The 18,605-nt window shown below is 41.2% G+C and overlaps 1 protein-coding gene across 1 annotated transcript in view; it reads left to right on the top strand.

Moving 5' to 3' along the window:
• Positions 1-18,605, top strand: part of BCR (BCR activator of RhoGEF and GTPase) — a 90,917-nt gene that overhangs the window by 63,568 nt on the left and 8,744 nt on the right. Inside the window, exons 11-19 of the mRNA XM_073629242.1 lie at positions 2,889-3,008; positions 3,122-3,197; positions 3,317-3,421; positions 4,291-4,365; positions 4,477-4,574; positions 15,556-15,690; positions 16,601-16,660; positions 16,891-17,000; positions 17,093-17,232. Coding sequence (XP_073485343.1) covers positions 2,889-3,008; positions 3,122-3,197; positions 3,317-3,421; positions 4,291-4,365; positions 4,477-4,574; positions 15,556-15,690; positions 16,601-16,660; positions 16,891-17,000; positions 17,093-17,232 — 919 coding nt within the window. The remainder of the gene's footprint in view (positions 1-2,888; positions 3,009-3,121; positions 3,198-3,316; positions 3,422-4,290; positions 4,366-4,476; positions 4,575-15,555; positions 15,691-16,600; positions 16,661-16,890; positions 17,001-17,092; positions 17,233-18,605) is intronic.

Genomic DNA, 18,605 nt, shown 5'->3' with positions numbered 1-18,605 from the left:
GTTTGAAATCATTATACAATTATGTACTTGAACTCAAATCTTTATTTTTTTGTGCAAGAGCATGGTGTGAATTATCTTGAGGGAGGTTCTGCCATTCACAGCCTGTTCCAAGCCTCCAGCCTGTGTCTATTATTTGTATGTGCTTACATTGAACAGCTTAGAAGGGAACTGAAACTGGAGCATGCTTAGTAGATGTGGCAACGACTGGTCTACACAATCTCAGGCTGCAGCAGGGACACAGACGGGGAGGGAAGCAAGACATACCTGTGCTTAAATCCCAATAGCTTCTACATGTGTATATAATACATTCGGTGCTAAAGGGTGTGGCCACATGTTAACACTTAAAATTCTTGATTAATCCTCTGCACACTGCTATATGCCCTTTCTAGCAAACTTTGCAAAAAAAAAAAAAAAAAAACAGGGATTTTTAGGTCACATACATTGCAATACATGTTTATGCTTGTAAACTGCGTAAAAATAATCCCTTTATGGCCAGTCCCTCCTCTGTCCTGCAAATTGCAAATGCTCCAGTGGATATAGTACCAACTCGGGGCAGATAGACAGAAGTTGCGGGAGGCCCACAAGGTTCAGGTCCAGCCACTGACCTGCAGTGCAACAGAATCAAGACATACCTGTGCTCAAATGCCAATAGCTTCTACATGTGTATATATAACACCTTATGGATTATATACATGTAGAAGCGATTGAGATTTGAGCACATATGTGTCTTGCTTATGTTGCATTGCAGGTCAGTCAGTGGCCAGACCTGAACCTTCTGGTTCTCCTGCAACTTTTGTCTATCTGCCCTGTGTTGGCACTATATCAACTGGGTCATTTGCAATTTGCAGAGCAGAAGAGGGACTGACCATAGAGGGATTACTTTGACACAGTTAGCCAGCTTAAGCATGTATTGCAATGTATGTGAACTAAAAATCCAATTTTTTTTTTTGTTTTGCAGTTTGCTAGGAAGGGTATATAGCAGTGTGCAGAGAGTTCATCCAGAATGCCAGACTGTTCAGTACAGACACGAGGGATGGACAGTGAACAGCAGGATCAACCAGTTTTTTTTTTTGTGGAGAATATAGAAAATATATCCTATTGTTACCAAGTGAGTATGAACAGCATATAATACAGCATGTACTGACTTTAATGATGTGGGTTTAATGACACTATAAATACATATTGTATGTGCCATCAGAAATTGGGGGGGACTAATACTTGAAATACAAGAAAACATGTTAAATATTATTTTGGGGAGATAATGTTATTACTTCGAAACAAAATTATTTTATTATGGGGCAGATCACCATTTGTAAGACTGCAATACAATGATATAACTGCAGCCATACTCTTCCATTGGTGGAAATGCAGTTAGACCTGCTTCGCATGGGCTTCAGCTTGTATAAGAGCAGTGTGAACAGAAAGTTTTAACAAAGCATTTGTAGAGCCTTCAGCAAGCTTTGTTGAAGCTTTTAAATTACCATTTAGCTCCAGTTTGTAAATGTTGTACACAGATCACCACTTTAAACAAGCTGCTTGCAGGCTTTAGCACTTCTTGAAGCTTGTTGAAAGTGAAACTGGAGTTGAATGGTACTTTAAATGCTTCAATAAAGGTTGCTGAAAGCTCTGCAGATGCCTTTGTCAAAGCTTGCTGTTTACACTGGTCTTATACAAGCTGAGGCCCATGTGAAACAGGCCTAAATGCCTGATAGAGTTCCAGTTCTGCTGTGTTTGTTCCTACACCAACCTACCTCAGTAGAGGGTAGTAGGATGATTGAGGATTTCCAAAGTAGACTTGGTTTGTAAAGGCTTGATATATCAGAATAGGAGACAATGCTTTCTGAATAGTCCAAACCCCACAATTCCCCAAAGGTTGCCCATTGTTCACTCTATCTTTCCTACTACACACATACAGCCCCTTCTCCCAGTAGCACCTGGCAACTCGCAAACTCCCCACACTGTCTGCAGACCACACCAATGCCCGCTGCTTTTTGCCAAATGAAAGTAGTACAATCTTCTTCTGAATTTAAAGAGAATTGGTGAAGATAGATAGATAGAAATATGGGTGCTTCCATTGGTGACTGGTTTTAAGGTTGAAAACATATAGGGCTGGCATTATTTGTGGTTTACTACCTGACCTAAATTTAAGTATCAGGTGATGTGAATTTGCTTGTTTAGGGTCAATGATTCACAAATCCGTGAAAAAAGGAATTAAGAATGACCACCAAGATTTTTAAAAACAAGTTAAAAGTAAGAGAGTAAGCTTTCTTTAAAAACAAAGGTAGTAGAATGTTTGATACAGGAGTTGCTACTGCAAATTTGAGTACTAGGTTGTGATTGCGTGAAAAGCCCAGTGCTGACCTATGCTGATTTGTTATTGAAAGTATAACAACTCTGACCAGTTGTAACCCAGCATGTCTAAGCATTGCCTATAATTCACGCACACAGTAATGCAAACTGTGTCGACTGAAGGTGGCCATAGAATGCTGAACGAAAATTCTTTAAAAAATTTGTATGAAAATTCTCTTGAGTATTCAATTGTCGTTTGAAAAAATTCATTTGCTTCTAGCATTTGATTTTGGAATGAATGGACACCAAATGAAAACCGCGTACACTGTTATAAATTTTGTTCAAGAAAAATTTACTCATCACTGTGGTTGAAGACGAGCAACAATTTGACCCACTAATGATTAGAAATAAGAACAAGCTTTCTTAGAACATTCTTTTCCTAAGAAAAGTAGAATACCTACCAATCTATGGCCAGCTTAACTCTGGTTGCTAGGTTATTTGTTCTACTCATCTGTGAGCCCTGGAAACTAGTTGTATTTGGTACAGCCCTGGAGGACATTGTATTGCTAAACATTTTAAGTACATACATTTTCTTCTAGAAAGCAAACAAAGGAGGAAAAGGCATGGATCGTCTGCGCAAGAAGCTTTGTGAGCAAGAGTCAATGTTGTTATTACTCTCACCAAGCATGGCATTCCGAGTCCACAATCGCAATGGCAAGGTGAATTCTTTGTATCTTGTTTTTGGTCTACCCTATTATTTGTCTCTTCTCTTCTCTTAATATCACTTGAGCCTGCGTTTGCCTTGCCTAACTGTTGACAATGTTTCTCTTAGGGTTACACATTCCTAACCTGGTCAGACTATGAGCGGGCTGAATGGGGAGAACACATCCGAGAGCAGCAGAAAAAATGTGAGTGTGTGCCACAAGGGGGAATACTGTATGTCATAGCCCAATAATTAAAATAGTTTGATTGTATTTATTATTCATATAAATTTTTTATCACTAACAAATGGTTCCCTTTTTTGTAGGTATTAAAAGTTTCTCTCTCTCTTCGCTGGAAATCCAAATGTTAACAAACTCCTGTGTTAAACTGCAGACTGTCCATAGGGTTCCTTTGACTTTGAGTAAGGAAGGTAAGAAGGATTTTTCAGTAAGAGATGAGCAGATCGTAATCACTCATTGTATAGAATAGCCTATCTGAGAAATGTAATGCCAAACTGGCAGCATGTCACACTTCTGTTGCATCTGTTTGGATCCTCCTTGGTTAAGGAAGAAATTAAATAACAGTGAGCTTAGTTGAAACAAAGTTTATCCCCTTAATTTTAACACACTAATGTTTGCAGAGTTGTAGTGGAGGAGCTTAAACCTGCTCCCACCCCCATTTGAAGCCCTATGCTAACTACCCTGTAAAGGAAAGATGTGTATACTTGCCAAATCTAAGGACGCTTTGGTCTGGTCACATGATCGACTCCCAGCGATGGCTTCAGTGTAGAGGAGGGACAGCACACAATGAATGCCCCTTAGTAAGTCTATGGGTGACATCACCACCAAGGCTGTGCAGCTGTTGCCGCTGCTTCCTCCTTTCCCCTGAAGCAGCTCACTGGAGAATTCACATGACTGGACTAGAGCACCTTAGATTGGGTAAGTATACACATTTTTTCGTTTACAGGGTAGTTACTACAGGGCTTGAATTACTGGTGGGAATAGGTTTAATCTTAGTTAGGTTTTGCCCAGACTTCTACTTTAAGAACATGTAGTGGTGGGGTTCTTTGTGTATTGCTGACCCTGTTTGTGGCATTTTCATTTTCTCATCATTCATTATTATTTTGGTACTGGTGAGTATCCCAGGTGATGCCGTTTTTACCATTTTGGGGAGTCACAAACTGCTGTGAAGTCCAATAAATATAGCCGGTTACCCATCATTTTACTGGAGGACATTACTATACAGGAGAGTGTTTTTAATATTCTATGCTGACATTTTTGTTGCATATTCTCTCTCTAGATGATGAATCTTCTGGCCTTTATGGTTTTCTAAATGTCATCGTGCACTCTGCCACTGGTTTCCAGCAAAGCTCAAGTAAGTGAGAGTCCATATGGTCCCTCTTACAGTCCCCTTGCACAGAAAGTACAGAAGGCTGTTTTTAACTGGGCTTGTTTTTTTTACATTGTTTGTATTTGACTCCAACAGATTTGTTCTGTACACTGGAAGTGGATTCTTTTGGATATTTTGTTAACAAGGCAAAAACACGAGTCTATCGCAACACAACTGACCCGAGCTGGAATGAGGTAGGGATGATTTTGTGCACCATATTTCTCCAGTTGTGTTTCTCCAGTGTTCTAGTTGTTTTTGATTAGATTAGGGAGGAATATAGTACCTATGGTTTTAAAAACTGATCTTATTCAAATAGGCAGATAAACATCTTCTCACCCAGGATTTCCATTGAGTAACATTGCAAGAGAATCAGGAAACAGATTTAAATGGAAAACCAGCATAAAATCTGCCAGTATGAACAAGCCCTTCAGCAGTCTTAAGTGTTTTGTAGGGATTTAGAGGCAGTGAAATGTGAATGTAAACACTTAACAAATATGAGCAGCATCTTTTTGGTAGAGAGATTTTCAAATACACTGAAGTACACTTAACTAGCAACCAAGTACTGTGAAGAGGGAGGGTACTTGTATCTTCTGCTCATACAGGTTTTGATGAGTTTTGAAAGAATCATGTTTAAAGCCCAACTTTAGAGTGTTTCAATGACATCAGTTTGAGATGTTTCTGAAATGAGTCCGAAATCATTGACCGGTGCATTTGACTTGCAGTTGACCTCCTGACCTGCGTCAAGCAGCGTTTGTATTCCCATAAACTTCTTAGGAATGCAAAACCCACTTAAAGCAAACAAAAGCCCATAAACACAGACCTTAAAGAAGGGGACACACGGGCTGAACATAGGGGGAAATTGGCCGGTTAAAAAGAAATCGTCCGACATTCGACCCGTGTGTACGTCGGTTTGTCGGATGAGCATGCTGGAACACCAGCAGCGACCGACTCCCAATCAGCACTCTAGCACTTTGTGCGTCGGAATTGTGTACACACGATCGGAATTTACGTCAACGGATTTTGTTGTCGGAAAATTTGAGGTCCAGATCTCAAATTTTAATAAAATATGGGAATCTCCGCGCTCACAGACTAGGTGTGCAGCCTCCCCTTACACAACCCTACTAGAGGATGGCTAATGCTGAAAAGTTTATACAAAAAATAGGGGTGAGTGGCGCTACCTTTTTGGGGTATCTAGTGTAAAAAATAGTGCTAAACGTGTGATTAAGAGCAGAACCACTCTAAAGATGATCCATACTCAAATGAAATAATTTAAAAATACTAAATAAACTATAGAATAAATGTGTCCCCACCTATTTGTGAAAAAAGGGGGGATCTGATCTCCAGAACTCCCCTTTAAGAATATATATAGCAAGCCAGTTGGTTGATCATACGTGAACTAATATGAAACATGTATTTAATACCCTCCATCCATCCAAGGACCTATTAGGTAATCAAGAGAGGAGTATTAAATAGTGAATCAACACACCAAATAATAAAAATAATTTGTGATACCATAAAGCATAAAAAATCCTTACACACTTAAAAGTCCGATCCCACATGTGAGGGAAAAAATGTATAGGTTATAAATAAATATTCCAGTGAAAAAAACTTTAACAGTCCCAGCGTAACATTAATAAGTGTTCCAGCAGAGAAATGTATCTCTAGTGTGTTCCAACAGTGTTCCAACAGTATTCTTTATAATTTGTGACTTTTGTGCAGATGTTCAGCTATCATCCAGTGACTTGCGGTGCTCCCCCTCAAGGATCCCCACTCACCAGCTCCCTATACCCCCGCAGGGGTAATAGGCATGTAGTATTGCACTCTGGTATGGTATCCTAGACTCCAATGAGGTTGTTCCTGGGTCCTCCCGCTTCAGCCACAAGCCCGTCCGTAGCAAGGCAATCCACATAGGAAAGGAAACAGGGCTCCCGTAGTGTATTACGTTTAAAAAATTACTTTATTAAAAGTTAAACGATAAACATGTCGGGGTAGATAAAATAAAATAAAATAAACTAAAACCAAGCCAAGCTCTCACACTGCGTTTAGTGGTGTCCACAAAGAGAGATACTGGATTCCAGACCGTCAGCTGAGCGGCGTGCGCCTCAGCTGCGTTCCACACTCTCTTCCACTTCCGCGTGTGACGTAATCGTGTAAAGGCGGAGCTACGCGATTATGTCACACGCGGAAGTGGAAGAGAGTGTGGAACGCAGCTGAGGCGCACGCCGCTCAGCTGACGGTCTGGAATCCAGTATCTCTCTTTGTGGACACCACTAAACGCAGTGTGAGAGCTTGGCTTGGTTTTAGTTTATTTTATTTTATTTTATCTACCCCGACATGTTTATCGTTTAACTTTTAATAAAGTAATTTTTTAAACGTAATACACTACGGGAGCCCTGTTTCCTTTCCTATGTGGATTGCCTTGCTACGGACGGGCTTGTGGCTGAAGCGGGAGGACCCAGGAACAACCTCATTGGAGTCTAGGATACCATACCAGAGTGCAATACTACATGCCTATTACCCCTGCGGGGGTATAGGGAGCTGGTGAGTGGGGATCCTTGAGGGGGAGCACCGCAAGTCACTGGATGATAGCTGAACATCTGCACAAAAGTCACAAATTATAAAGAATACTGTTGGAACACTGTTGGAACACACTAGAGATACATTTCTCTGCTGGAACACTTATTAATGTTACGCTGGGACTGTTAAAGTTTTTTTCACTGGAATATTTATTTATAACCTATACATTTTTTCCCTCACATGTGGGATCGGACTTTTAAGTGTGTAAGGATTTTTTATGCTTTATGGTATCACAAATTATTTTTATTATTTGGTGTGTTGATTCACTATTTAATACTCCTCTCTTGATTACCTAATAGGTCCTTGGATGGATGGAGGGTATTAAATACATGTTTCATATTAGTTCACGTATGATCAACCAACTGGCTTGCTATATATATTCTTAAAGGGGAGTTCTGGAGATCAGATCCCCCCTTTTTTCACAAATAGGTGGGGACACATTTATTCTATAGTTTATTTAGTATTTTTAAATTATTTCATTTGAGTATGGATCATCTTTAGAGTGGTTCTGCTCTTAATCACACGTTTAGCACTATTTTTTACACTAGATACCCCAAAAAGGTAGCGCCACTCACCCCTATTTTTTGTATAAACTTTTCAGATCTCAAATTTTGTTTGTCGGAAATTCCGACGGAAAATGTCCGATGGAGCCTACACACGGTCGGAATTTCCGACAACAAGCTCCCATCGAACATTTCCCGTTGGATAATCTGACCGTGTGTACGCGGCATTAGAGTTAGAACCTCTGATAGCTTTGTATTGTATGTGGACACATTGAGAGTGATCACCCCTCTTCAGATACCCGTGATAACAGAAGTTGGAAAGTAATAAAATAAATTTAGAAGAACAGGTATGACTGGGAATACAGAAATCATTTAAAATATGATATCTGTGTCCCCAATAAAATATTGGGAACCGTGGTGGTGTTTTAACAGCTAATACTGGATTTTCTGAACAAAGGTGGTCAGCAGTGGGTCATGGCGAATATTCTTTCACTATTGCCACACAACTGGGTGGGATCGGGGTGCAGTGCTCTGTTCCCCGAGCCCATCCTTTTTTGAAGCCTATTAGAGCCCCTGGCTCTAATCACGTGCTTTAAAAAAAAAAAAACACTCCCTCTCCATTGGAATCCATAGTCCAGTGCTCTGTATGTAGATCAGGGGGTTGGATGCATGGAGCACCACCACTGGTGGTCAGTATGGTTTGTTGCTGCTGTGACACCATACCTTTAACATTATAGAAAAAATATTTTCCAACTATTAACCAGTTGCAGACTCTGGGTGTGCTAGACACGTCAAAAAAAATATCATTGTATACAGGACATGTCTAGTATGTCCAGTTTTTCTGTCCTGCTGCTGGGATCCCCCCTGTCACAGTACACAGCAATTCAGCTCTGATTAATCACAGCTGCATTGCCGAGTACACAGAGAAGATCCTGGCAGCAGGAGCTGTAAAAAAAAGCAGTCTAGCATTGTTTCATTTTGTAAGTTTCTGTTTGTTCATCTACAGATCAAAGGGATGAACTTTGATTTGCAGATGAAGTCAGTTAAAGAAACCTGACAAGCATTTATTTTATTAAATGTTCCTCTGTTGAACCCCTTATTAACCCTTAGTTTACTGTAAGCAGCCCTAATTAACTCCCTATTCCCCTTCTCCATTCAATTATAATTTTCCTGGTGATTTTTTTACATTTCTATTTCATTAATATTTAAAACGTTTTTTCTGTTTTTGTTTGGTTTGTTCGTTAATATTTTTAAACCTTTTACATATATTTACATGTATCACACTGAAAAACACGCAAAATAAAAAAACTACTTCATTTGTACATAACTTTGCAATACTTTGTACCATAATTTTAGTGTTTTAAGCAGGAAGAACTACGGAATAAAATGCACACTTGTTATGTGCAGGAACACAATTTTTTTTTTTTAAACGAACACTGCTTAAAAAAAGAAAAAGTGCCTTTTGCCTAGTTTTATTAGGGTTGCGAAAAAAATCATTGTTGCAGGACAATATTCACAAAGAAAGCCTTGTTTGTCCTTTAAAGCAGAGTTCCACCCATATAAAAGTCAGCAGCTACAAAAAGTGTAGCTGCTGACTTTTATTAATCGGACACTCACCTGTCCCACGGTCCAGCAATGCGGGCGAATGAGACCGGGCAATCATCTGGGACCTGTGATGTGTCCCAGATGATTACAGAGGGGGGGGGGGGTGATCTTCCTTCCGGCGCTGCGGTGCCCTGCGAGGAAATGGGAGCTGGATCCCTCTGCTCCCCCCCCCAAAAAAATGACATGCCAAATGTGGCATGTCAAGGGGTCACCTTCACTTAAAGCATTTAAGTGAAGCTTAAAAATTCCATTTTTGGGTGGAACTCCGCTTTAGGATAACAACGTAATAGATATATTGTTTTTTTAAGTATTGACAAAATTATCGCAGAATAATAGCAGACATTTGAAATATGCTCTGGTCCATAAGGGGTGAACAGGTGTGAGAGCCGACGTGGTTAATCACAATGTCAAAATAAGTTATTAAGGACAGTTTAAGGCTATTTTGGTCTCCTACATATTGAAAAAAAACACATACCAGCTCTAAATTTCAGCTAAATGTAACATATCTAAAAGCCCAGTACCATGCACACGGAAGAGCTTTAAAAAAAACTGGTGATTTTCCTCCAAAGCAAGTACAGGGCAGACTTAAAACAACACTGCATCTGATTAAAAGTATGTCAAGCTAATGTCAGTGCAGGATAAAACAAATTCTGCCTGAAAGATACCAAGCTTTTTTGAACAATGAACATGTTTCTCTGTCTTTGAAAGTACAGCTAAATACTGATTTTCAAACTGCAAGGGTTAAAGGAAACCTGTATCGAAAGAATTTTGAAGGCTGCAACTGCTGATCTCAGTCTGAAACTTCTTATCTAGATATCTCTGGCCTTAAAATGGACCTGAACCCAAAGTGAATATTTGCTATGTTTATAGGGAACATCTAAAATTTTAATTTGTTCCTAAGCAGTACCCTTTTGTCCGACATTCCTCTTACAGAAAAAATAGCCTAGCACTTTCTGCAGCTAGACACTCCTGGGCTTTACAGGCTCATAGCTGTATATTTGCAGTGTCAGATCTCCGGCACTGTGTCAGAGTCTCCAGGGATTTGAGATGTCTCTATTATGCTGCTTTCTGTTCTTCTTGATGGAGAAAAAGCTGTATGTAAGGACATGCATCTCCAAGCATTTAATTCTTTCTGGGAATTTTGCACCTCCTACTGCTGCTTCCTGATCTGATCACCCCCTTCTTTATCAAGATGACAGTATGGAGACACAGTCCAAAACAAGATGTGGTCGGCCCATAAAGGGGAAATGCTCAGCTACAGGAAGACTGCGGGAATGCTGTTGACTTATCCTTTGTTTTATTTTTTTGGGAATTGCTATAGTTCCTCTTTAATAATTTCAGAATCACAGACCCAGAACAAACGCTAGTATAGTCAGAAGAAACTAAAAACTAGGGCTGTCTGTTCGCAACAGGCATTGGGGGGCTCCTGCAGTCCCCCTCTCCCCCCCAGCAGGGGGAATCGCATGTGGATAAAGTGGGTGATCAGTGAGGCAGGTGGGGGAAATAGCTAGATCAGCCACTGAGACCACTTTTATCTAAAGGCCGGCCGCCTGCTGTAAATAAAGATACCGGGGTTATGGCAGCTATCGGGATTCATAAAGGGACGTGAGACGAGGGACAACACCACTCGTACGCTCCACGTTCTTCATTGGACACGGTCTGGCCCGGACAGAGCCCCAAGGATCACTCTGTCAATGGATGCCAAAAAGGTATTTGACAGAGTGAATTGGGGCTTTATGAGAGAAGTGTTGGGGAAGATAGGCTTGGGGGAAAGAATGTTGGGGTGGATCATGCCCCTATATGTAGAACCGGAAGCAAGGATCAAGGTCAATGGGACACTATCAGAATGTTTTAACATACGAAACGGCACTAGGCAAGGGTGCCCGTTATCCCCCTTGATATTTCAATAATAATGGAGCCATTTTTATGTAAAGTTAGGAATAATAAGGAGATAGCTGGAACGTGCATAGGCCCGGTGGAACATAAAGTAGCAGCTTATGCGGATGACCTCCTCTTTTTTTCTCTCCGCTCCTCAGACATCTATAGCTGCACTAATGGTGGCGGTACACAAATTTGGCGGGGTATCCAATTTTAAAATTAATTTTGAGAAGTCAGTCATCCTCCCCAGCCATGTCCCGGCCGCGATGGAGAGGTCATTGAGAGGGATGTACCTATTTGTCTGGAATAGAGAGTCCCTGACATACCTGGGGGTACAGATAAGCGCAAACCAGAAATTATTGTATGAACCTAATTATGGCTCATTGTTGAAAGAAATAACAGAAGAGTTAAAAAAATGGAAGGGTAAATATTTGACTTGGTTTGGGAGAATTAGTGCCATAAAAATGAATATACTACCCAGAATAATTTATGTACTGCGCACAGTGCCAATCAGGTTACCAGGGGCTCTCTTCAGGGAGGTGCGTAGGCTGTTCGTGGCCTTTGTGTGGAATGATAGGAGGCCTAGATTGGCCTACGACATCCTGAGAAGGAATAGAGCCGAGGGAGGCCTGGGACTACCAGATATAGCATCATATTATAAGGTCATGACTCTAGTTAGGATACTGAATTGGTGCCATGACTTACAGGGAAAACCATGGGTACAGGCAGAGATGTCAATGGTGGGGAGAAATTTGGCAGGAGCGTTTGGATCCAGGGTTCTCTGAGAGGGCTGTCTCAATGGGTGTCACCGTTAACATTGAACTCATTGGAAGTGTGGGATAGGTTGAATAGGAGAGGTAAATACGCTCCCCAGGTATCCCCTCTGACTCCCCTGGAGGGATTCCCTTGGTTCACCCCGGGGGAGGAGACGGGGTATCTGGGGGCCTGGGGTCAAGATGGGGGCACAAAATGTGGCAAGTTTGCCCCAAGTGGAGTCCTATTACCAATGACAGAAATGGTCTCGAGATTCGGGACGATACATATGGCAGAATGGAAATACTATCAATTGACGAGTTTCTTTAATAAAATAAAACCTTTAATAAGACCCATGAACTCACTTACGGCGTTTGAAAAGCAATGTGTACAGATGCCAGAATCTAGACATATATTATCACAGATGTATAGAGTGATTCTAAGTGGACAGGAAGAGACAACCCCATACTTTGTAAGAGAATGGGAGAAGGAATTGGATCAGGTATGGACAAATAAACAAATTAAAAAAATGATTTTGTTAACGTTTACCACATCCATAAATTCAAAGGTGCAAGCAATGGCATATAAGTTTTTGGCAAAGTGGTACAGGACCCCAGTTAAATTAGCACAAATCTCCCCAACAACAAGTGATAGGTGCTGGAAAGGATGTGGACAGAGGGGTACCGTTCTCCATCTGTGGTGGACATGCCCAGTAATTAAGCTGTTTTGGGAATCAGTGGCCCCATGGATTGAGAAACTAACAGTGGATCTCCTGGAGTTTAAGCCTATACAGTACCTATTTCATGGAAAGTCCGGACCTATCAAAATCTACAGGGAAAGTAACCTCGCATCTATTAAATGCAGCGAAAAAACTAATTCTGAAGTACTGGAGGCAAACCCCGGGCCCGACAGTAATAGAATGGAGAAATGAAGTCAATTTAATAAAGGAAGTGGAGAGGTGGGTCCATGTAGTGAAGAACCAAAAAGGGAAATTTGAAAAGACCTGGGCGAAATGGGAGCAGTGTGCTAAGGAGATAATAGAAGAGAGAAATACTAATGAATAGGGGAGGAAGATATGGTATAGTCATTAGGAATAAGTATAGTAAGAAAGATTGACCCTGGAAAGAAAGTTTATATACTGACATGTTTTCTGTTAGACCCCTTTCACACTGGGGCGGTTTGCAGGCGTTATTGCGCTAAAAATAGCGCCTGCAAACCGCCCCTAAACAGCCTCCGCTGTTTGTTCAGTGTGAAAGCCCGAGGGCTTTCACACTGAAGCGGTGCGCTGGCAGGAGAAGAAAAAATCTCCTGTCAGCCGCATCTTTGGAGCGGTGTATTCACCGCTCCTAAACTGCTCCTGCCCATTGAAATCAATGGGACAGCGCGGCTATACCGCGGCTATAGCCGCGCTATACGAGGGGTTTTAACCCTTTTTCGGCCGCCAGCGGGGGGTTAAAACCGCACCGCTAGCGGCCGAATACCGCGGTAAAACAGCGCTAAAAATAGTGCTGTTTTACCGCCGACGCCCCCTACCGCCCCAGTGTGAAAGGGGCCTTATGCTAAATCTGTGTAAAGAGGGTGGGGGGTAAATTAATATGTGCACCTTTGCTGGGGGGATTGTTTGGGTGGTGTTTTTTTTTTTTTCTTCTCTCCCTCTCCTATTCCTTTATTTTTGCACTGGGTAGGTGGGTTACAATACACAAGTGAGGGAGGGACACACCCCCAAAGTATGGGAGAGGAGATAATGAGGGGGGGGGGGGGGTTTGTTTGTTTTTGACACTGGCTAATAAAATGCACTATTTAATAACTGATTAATCAATATTTTTTTTTTTTTTTCCACAAAAGATTAATCAATATTTTAATTCATGAGTTTTACGAATTAAGAAGGGAAGAGGAAAGTGTCTTCCCTTTTTTTTTTTTCTTTTTTCTTTTCACAGGGCACAAGGATTTTGGTAGAGGCAAGTTTAAATTATTACAGCACGAGTATTAAATGATAATTGGGGGGGGGGGGGGGGGGTTGTTCCCCCCCCCCCCCCCCTTTTTTTTTTTTTTTCTCTTTTTCTCTCACGATTAATGAAGGATCACATGCACTAACTAATAATTAATTGTAATAAAAAGAACACTAAACTAGTGAAGGGGGTAAATTCACCTTTCGGTTTTGTACTTAAGTATGCACGAACACGGGGGGGGGAAGGAGTTAGATTAATGATTAATATTAAGGAGTGAGGTAGGGATAGATCACTGAATAGGGAAAGGGGGGAGAGAGATCATTGGGGGGGGGGGGTGGAGGGGAGAGGGAGGGAGAGAGAGAGAAGGGAAAAATTCCCTTAAAATTTTTTTTTTTCTGGGACAGGGAGGGGTAATTATGGAATGATGTAATGTAGTTTGTGTCTATGTCTTTTTATGGGATGGGTGGACCGAAGGGGTATAGTGTGTTGTATAATTGTTGTATTTATATATAAATGAAATAAAAATTTTGATTATAAAAAAAAAAAAAAAACACACAGCTGGACTCAAATGAAGGTGTAGAACCATCTCACGGATGATCAGAAGAAATGGACAGCACCTGAGTTAAATATGAGTGTCACAGCAAAGGGTCTGACTACTTAGGACCATGTGATATTTCAGTTTTTCTTTTTTAATAAATCTGCAAAAAATGTCAACAATTCTGTGTTTCTCTGTCAATGTTGGGTGCTGTGTGTACATTAATGAGGGAAAAAAATGAACTTAAATGGTTTTAGCAAATGGCTGCAATATAACAGAGTGAAAAATTTAAGGGGGTCTGAATACTTTCCGTCCACACTCTTTATATTGGTATTCAGGTAATATTGCAAAGACAGCCAATGCAGTTTACAGTTTTTTTGTTTTCTTTTTAGATTTTAAAGTTTCACTTCTGTTTGTCAAAAAGCAATATTTTTATTTGTTTATGAAACTTTTATTTATGAAGACATTCTATATTACGGCTAAATCTGTGTCTGTAATGCATGTTCAAACCTTAATACAATAAATAACGTTATACGATTTTTACTAGGCGTATATAATGAGTTTGGCAATTCTAGAGAAATGCTTAAATAATGCATTACAATTTAACTAAACACACTGGATTTTAGTAGACTAAAATGTACTGGAGATTTTAGTCGACTAAAATACAACTAAAAGTGACTAAAATGGCAAAAAATACGACTAAAATTTGATGTCAAAATTAACACTGCTCGACTGCTTCAGAAAGCAAAACAAGTAATATATAGTTATATAATAAAGTGATACTAAAGTCCTTATTTAAAAAAAAAAAAACAAACAAACATGTTATACTTACCTGCTCTGTGCAGTGGTTTTGCACAGAGCAGCCCAGATCCTCATCTTCTCAGGTCCCTCTTCAATGCTCCTGGCCACTCTCTCCTGCCGAGTTCCCCCACAGCAAGCCGCTTGTTATAGGAGCACCTGAGCTGAGCCGCAGCTCTGTGTCCATTCAGACACAGAGCCACTGCTCGGCCCCGCCCCCCCTCCTCATTGGCTCACTGACAGCAGCGGGAGCCAATGGCGCCCGCTGTGCGTCTCAGCCAATGAGGAGGGAGATTCCCAGACAGCTGAGTCTCTTGTGCAACATCGCTGGATCGAGATGGGCTCAGGCAAATATTAGGGGGGCTGCTGCACACAGAAGGCTTTTTTATCTTAATGCATAGAATGTATTAAGAGAAAAAAACCTTCTGCCTTTACAATCACTTTAACAGCCACTGCTGAGAATTCTTTCCTGGGTGTTTCCAGCATTGTGGAACTAGAGATTGCCAATAAATGACATTCAAAAAAATTGATACAGGTTCTTCAGTTCATTCTGTGCTATTGCTTTATTTACACATAGGAATTTGAAATCGAACTTGAGGGGTCTCAGACGCTGCGCATACTTTGCTATGAAAAGTTCTACAACAAGAACCGGCCTATAAGGGAGGATGGAGGGGAGTGTAGTGAACGTATGGTGGCAAAAGGTCAAGTACAGGTAAGCACCTTGTTTTGTAAAAATCAGCAAAGATAAGAAAATGCAGTCAGTGAACCAAATAATGTTTTATGATATGATATACTGTGGTGCAGATTTACCAATCTTGCTCAAAGGCAGTGTAATACAGGAGTAATGACACAGATTTACTATGACCCTACTATCTCTACTTAAAGTGATACTAAAGTTTCGTTTATTTTTTCTTTAAAAATAATAAACATGTTATACTTACCTGCTCTGTGAAATAGTTTTGCACAGAGCAGCCCGGATCCTCCTCTTTTCGGGACCCTCGCCGGCGCCCTTGGCCCGTCCCTCCTGCCGAATGCCCCCTCCTTGCAGAGCCCAAGTGCAGTGTGCAGCCACCCATTGGCAAGAATGGCTGTGTGCTGCTGTACTCATGTAATACAGCAATGTTATCGTAAACACAATTACAGCATAAGGGCATATGCAAAAAATAGAATTTTCTATTGTTTTGCATATGTCTGTACGCCATGCCCATGTTTACGACAGACCACTGTATGCACCAGTACAACAGCACACAGCCATTCATGTCTATAGGAGGTTATTTGCTGCACCTGGGCTGTCTGAGTGGAGGAAATACATTGACAATTATGTTAAACGTGCTTAGCCTACCTGTTACAGTTGGCGGTCTAGTAAATAACCTCTCCTTAACGAGAGACAGCTAGATTTGCACTTTAACTGTGCCTGATTCTGTTAGTACCTTGCTTTGTAGCTCCTTCTAAGCTGGAGCCAGATTACCAAATTCATGGAAAATTCTGCTGGCTAACATTTTAAAACTTTTCTTTTTATGTCAAAGAGCTTTTTTTTATGTGGGTGCAACAAGCTGACCCTTGAATTGTGTAACATTTAACCTACCCTGCCTTGACCAGCTCTGTTTTGGCTTGCTTTCTAGCTGGACCCCAACATGGTCATGGGGAAGGATTGGCAACGTTCAGTTGTGTCTATGAATGGAGTAAGTAGCAGATATTAATGCAGATATGTGGATACATGTGTCCCCCACAAGCTGTATTTGATAGCATGTATATTGGCCAAATTTTCATTGAATACATTTTGCCCCACATACCCCCTTCTAGGATTTTTCTGTTCCTCTGTGTAGCCTTGTTTTCCCAATTACATCTTACCCTCAACCCTGATAATTGAAATTTCTCACTATCCCCAGATAACTGACCGTTTTTTCTGTAGATAGAGGTCAAGTTATCACTGAAGTTCACAAGCCGAGAGTTCAGCCTAAAGCGTCTTCCCTCACGAAAACAGACCGGGGTGTTTGGAGTGAAAATTGGCGTTGTTACCAAGTAAGTTAATTGTGAACATTGCCATCTTCTTCCTTTTAATGAGAAGTATTTATCTAAGCATCAAATCTGCATAAACTTTTGTTTCCTCACAGGAGGGAGCGTTCAAAAGTGCCATATATAGTGAGACAGTGCGTGGAGGAAATTGAGAGACGCGGCATGGAAGAAGTCGGAATCTACCGGGTATCGGGGGTAGCCACTGACATTCAAGCCTTGAAGAATGCATTTGATTCAAGTAGGTGTACATGTAAATCTAGTGCAGTCAGACAGTGTGCTGATGACCTCGTTTTTCATAAGCTGGCCATAGAAGGATCAAAATTCTGCCATTTTGCAGGGACTAGCCAAATTGTGATTCATCTATGGCCATTCCCACTTGACCAAAGCCAATCTAACAATGTTGGAAAATTTGTATTCAATCAGTGGCTGCAGCACTGATCATAGAATTTTAACTGCAGAGGAGTCCCCACTGTCAGAATAAAATAGCACAGCGGGGGGGGGGGATGGTTCCTCCAACCACCTCAATTGTGTACATGAGGGAATCCATTTGTCTCGCTTTTTCCAGCAGCCTGCTTGCTAATTGAAAAAAACAGCCTATCTACAGGCTGCCCTAGTTTTACTTTCCTGTTACATCACGTGAGAGTGACTGTGCAGTTCAATAGGCACCAGAGTTACTTGGCACACTCCAACCCCTGTCACACCATTCGTGACATTGAAATCATGCTACTTCACTTGTAGCACGATTTCAAAGTAGCATTTCAGTGCTACTTCAGGTGCGACTTGGAAGACATCTGTGCGACTTCATGCACAGATGTCTATGCAAGTCACACCTGAACTTGCAAAAAGTAGGGCAGGAATACTTTAAATCGGTGCCACTCCGATTTGACCTCGTCCAATACGGACAATAGGGTGCGACTTGTCATACAATTTGAAATTGTCAAATCGCATGACAAGTGGCAGCGGTGTGACCAGGGGGTTAGTAATAGAACTGGTCTGACACACCCCCTCTGTTCCTCTGTAGTACAAGTCTTTAAGGACATATGTGCTGTGGGGTCTGGCTTATGCTCAGCTGTGCCAGCGCAGACCATTGCAGTGGAAGGGCAAGAAAAGAAAGCAGGTAAGAGGGTGAGAGTGAGAGAAAAAAAAGGTACTTTTAAGCGTTTCCAAGCAAAATCCGTCAAGTCATAAAATTTGAGTTACAGGGCCATATAACAATACAAATATGCGAGCCTTTATATGTGAGTCAGCAGCAGGTGGGTTGGTATTGCAGCTAAAATGAACATGGAAGGTAATGCACATTTCATCACTTCTGGGTTTGGCTGTCACTTTCACCAACCTCTGTGGCAAAGGAAGAAGGTAATGGAGCGTGATTTGTGCCACCATTAGCTTCAGTGGAAGACAGGTGAGACATCAGGGGTCAAATAAACCCCTGATGTCTCATTCAAAATAACTTGTCTAAACAAAATTATATCACATAGTGGACTTTTAAATGAAAAAACTTGTAAAAAAGCAAAAGGGTTAAAGGAGAAGTCCAGCCTAGGCTTGTTTGGCTGGGCTTCGGGCTTTTGCACTCCTGTGACCCGTTTTCAGAAGAGAGCGGTCTGAAGTCTC

This window comes from Aquarana catesbeiana, linkage group LG01, assembly GCF_042186555.1.
Source record: "Aquarana catesbeiana isolate 2022-GZ linkage group LG01, ASM4218655v1, whole genome shotgun sequence".
In the NCBI taxonomy this organism is placed as follows: domain Eukaryota; kingdom Metazoa; phylum Chordata; class Amphibia; order Anura; family Ranidae; genus Aquarana; species Aquarana catesbeiana.
This window is presented reverse-complemented; position numbering and strand designations above follow the sequence as displayed.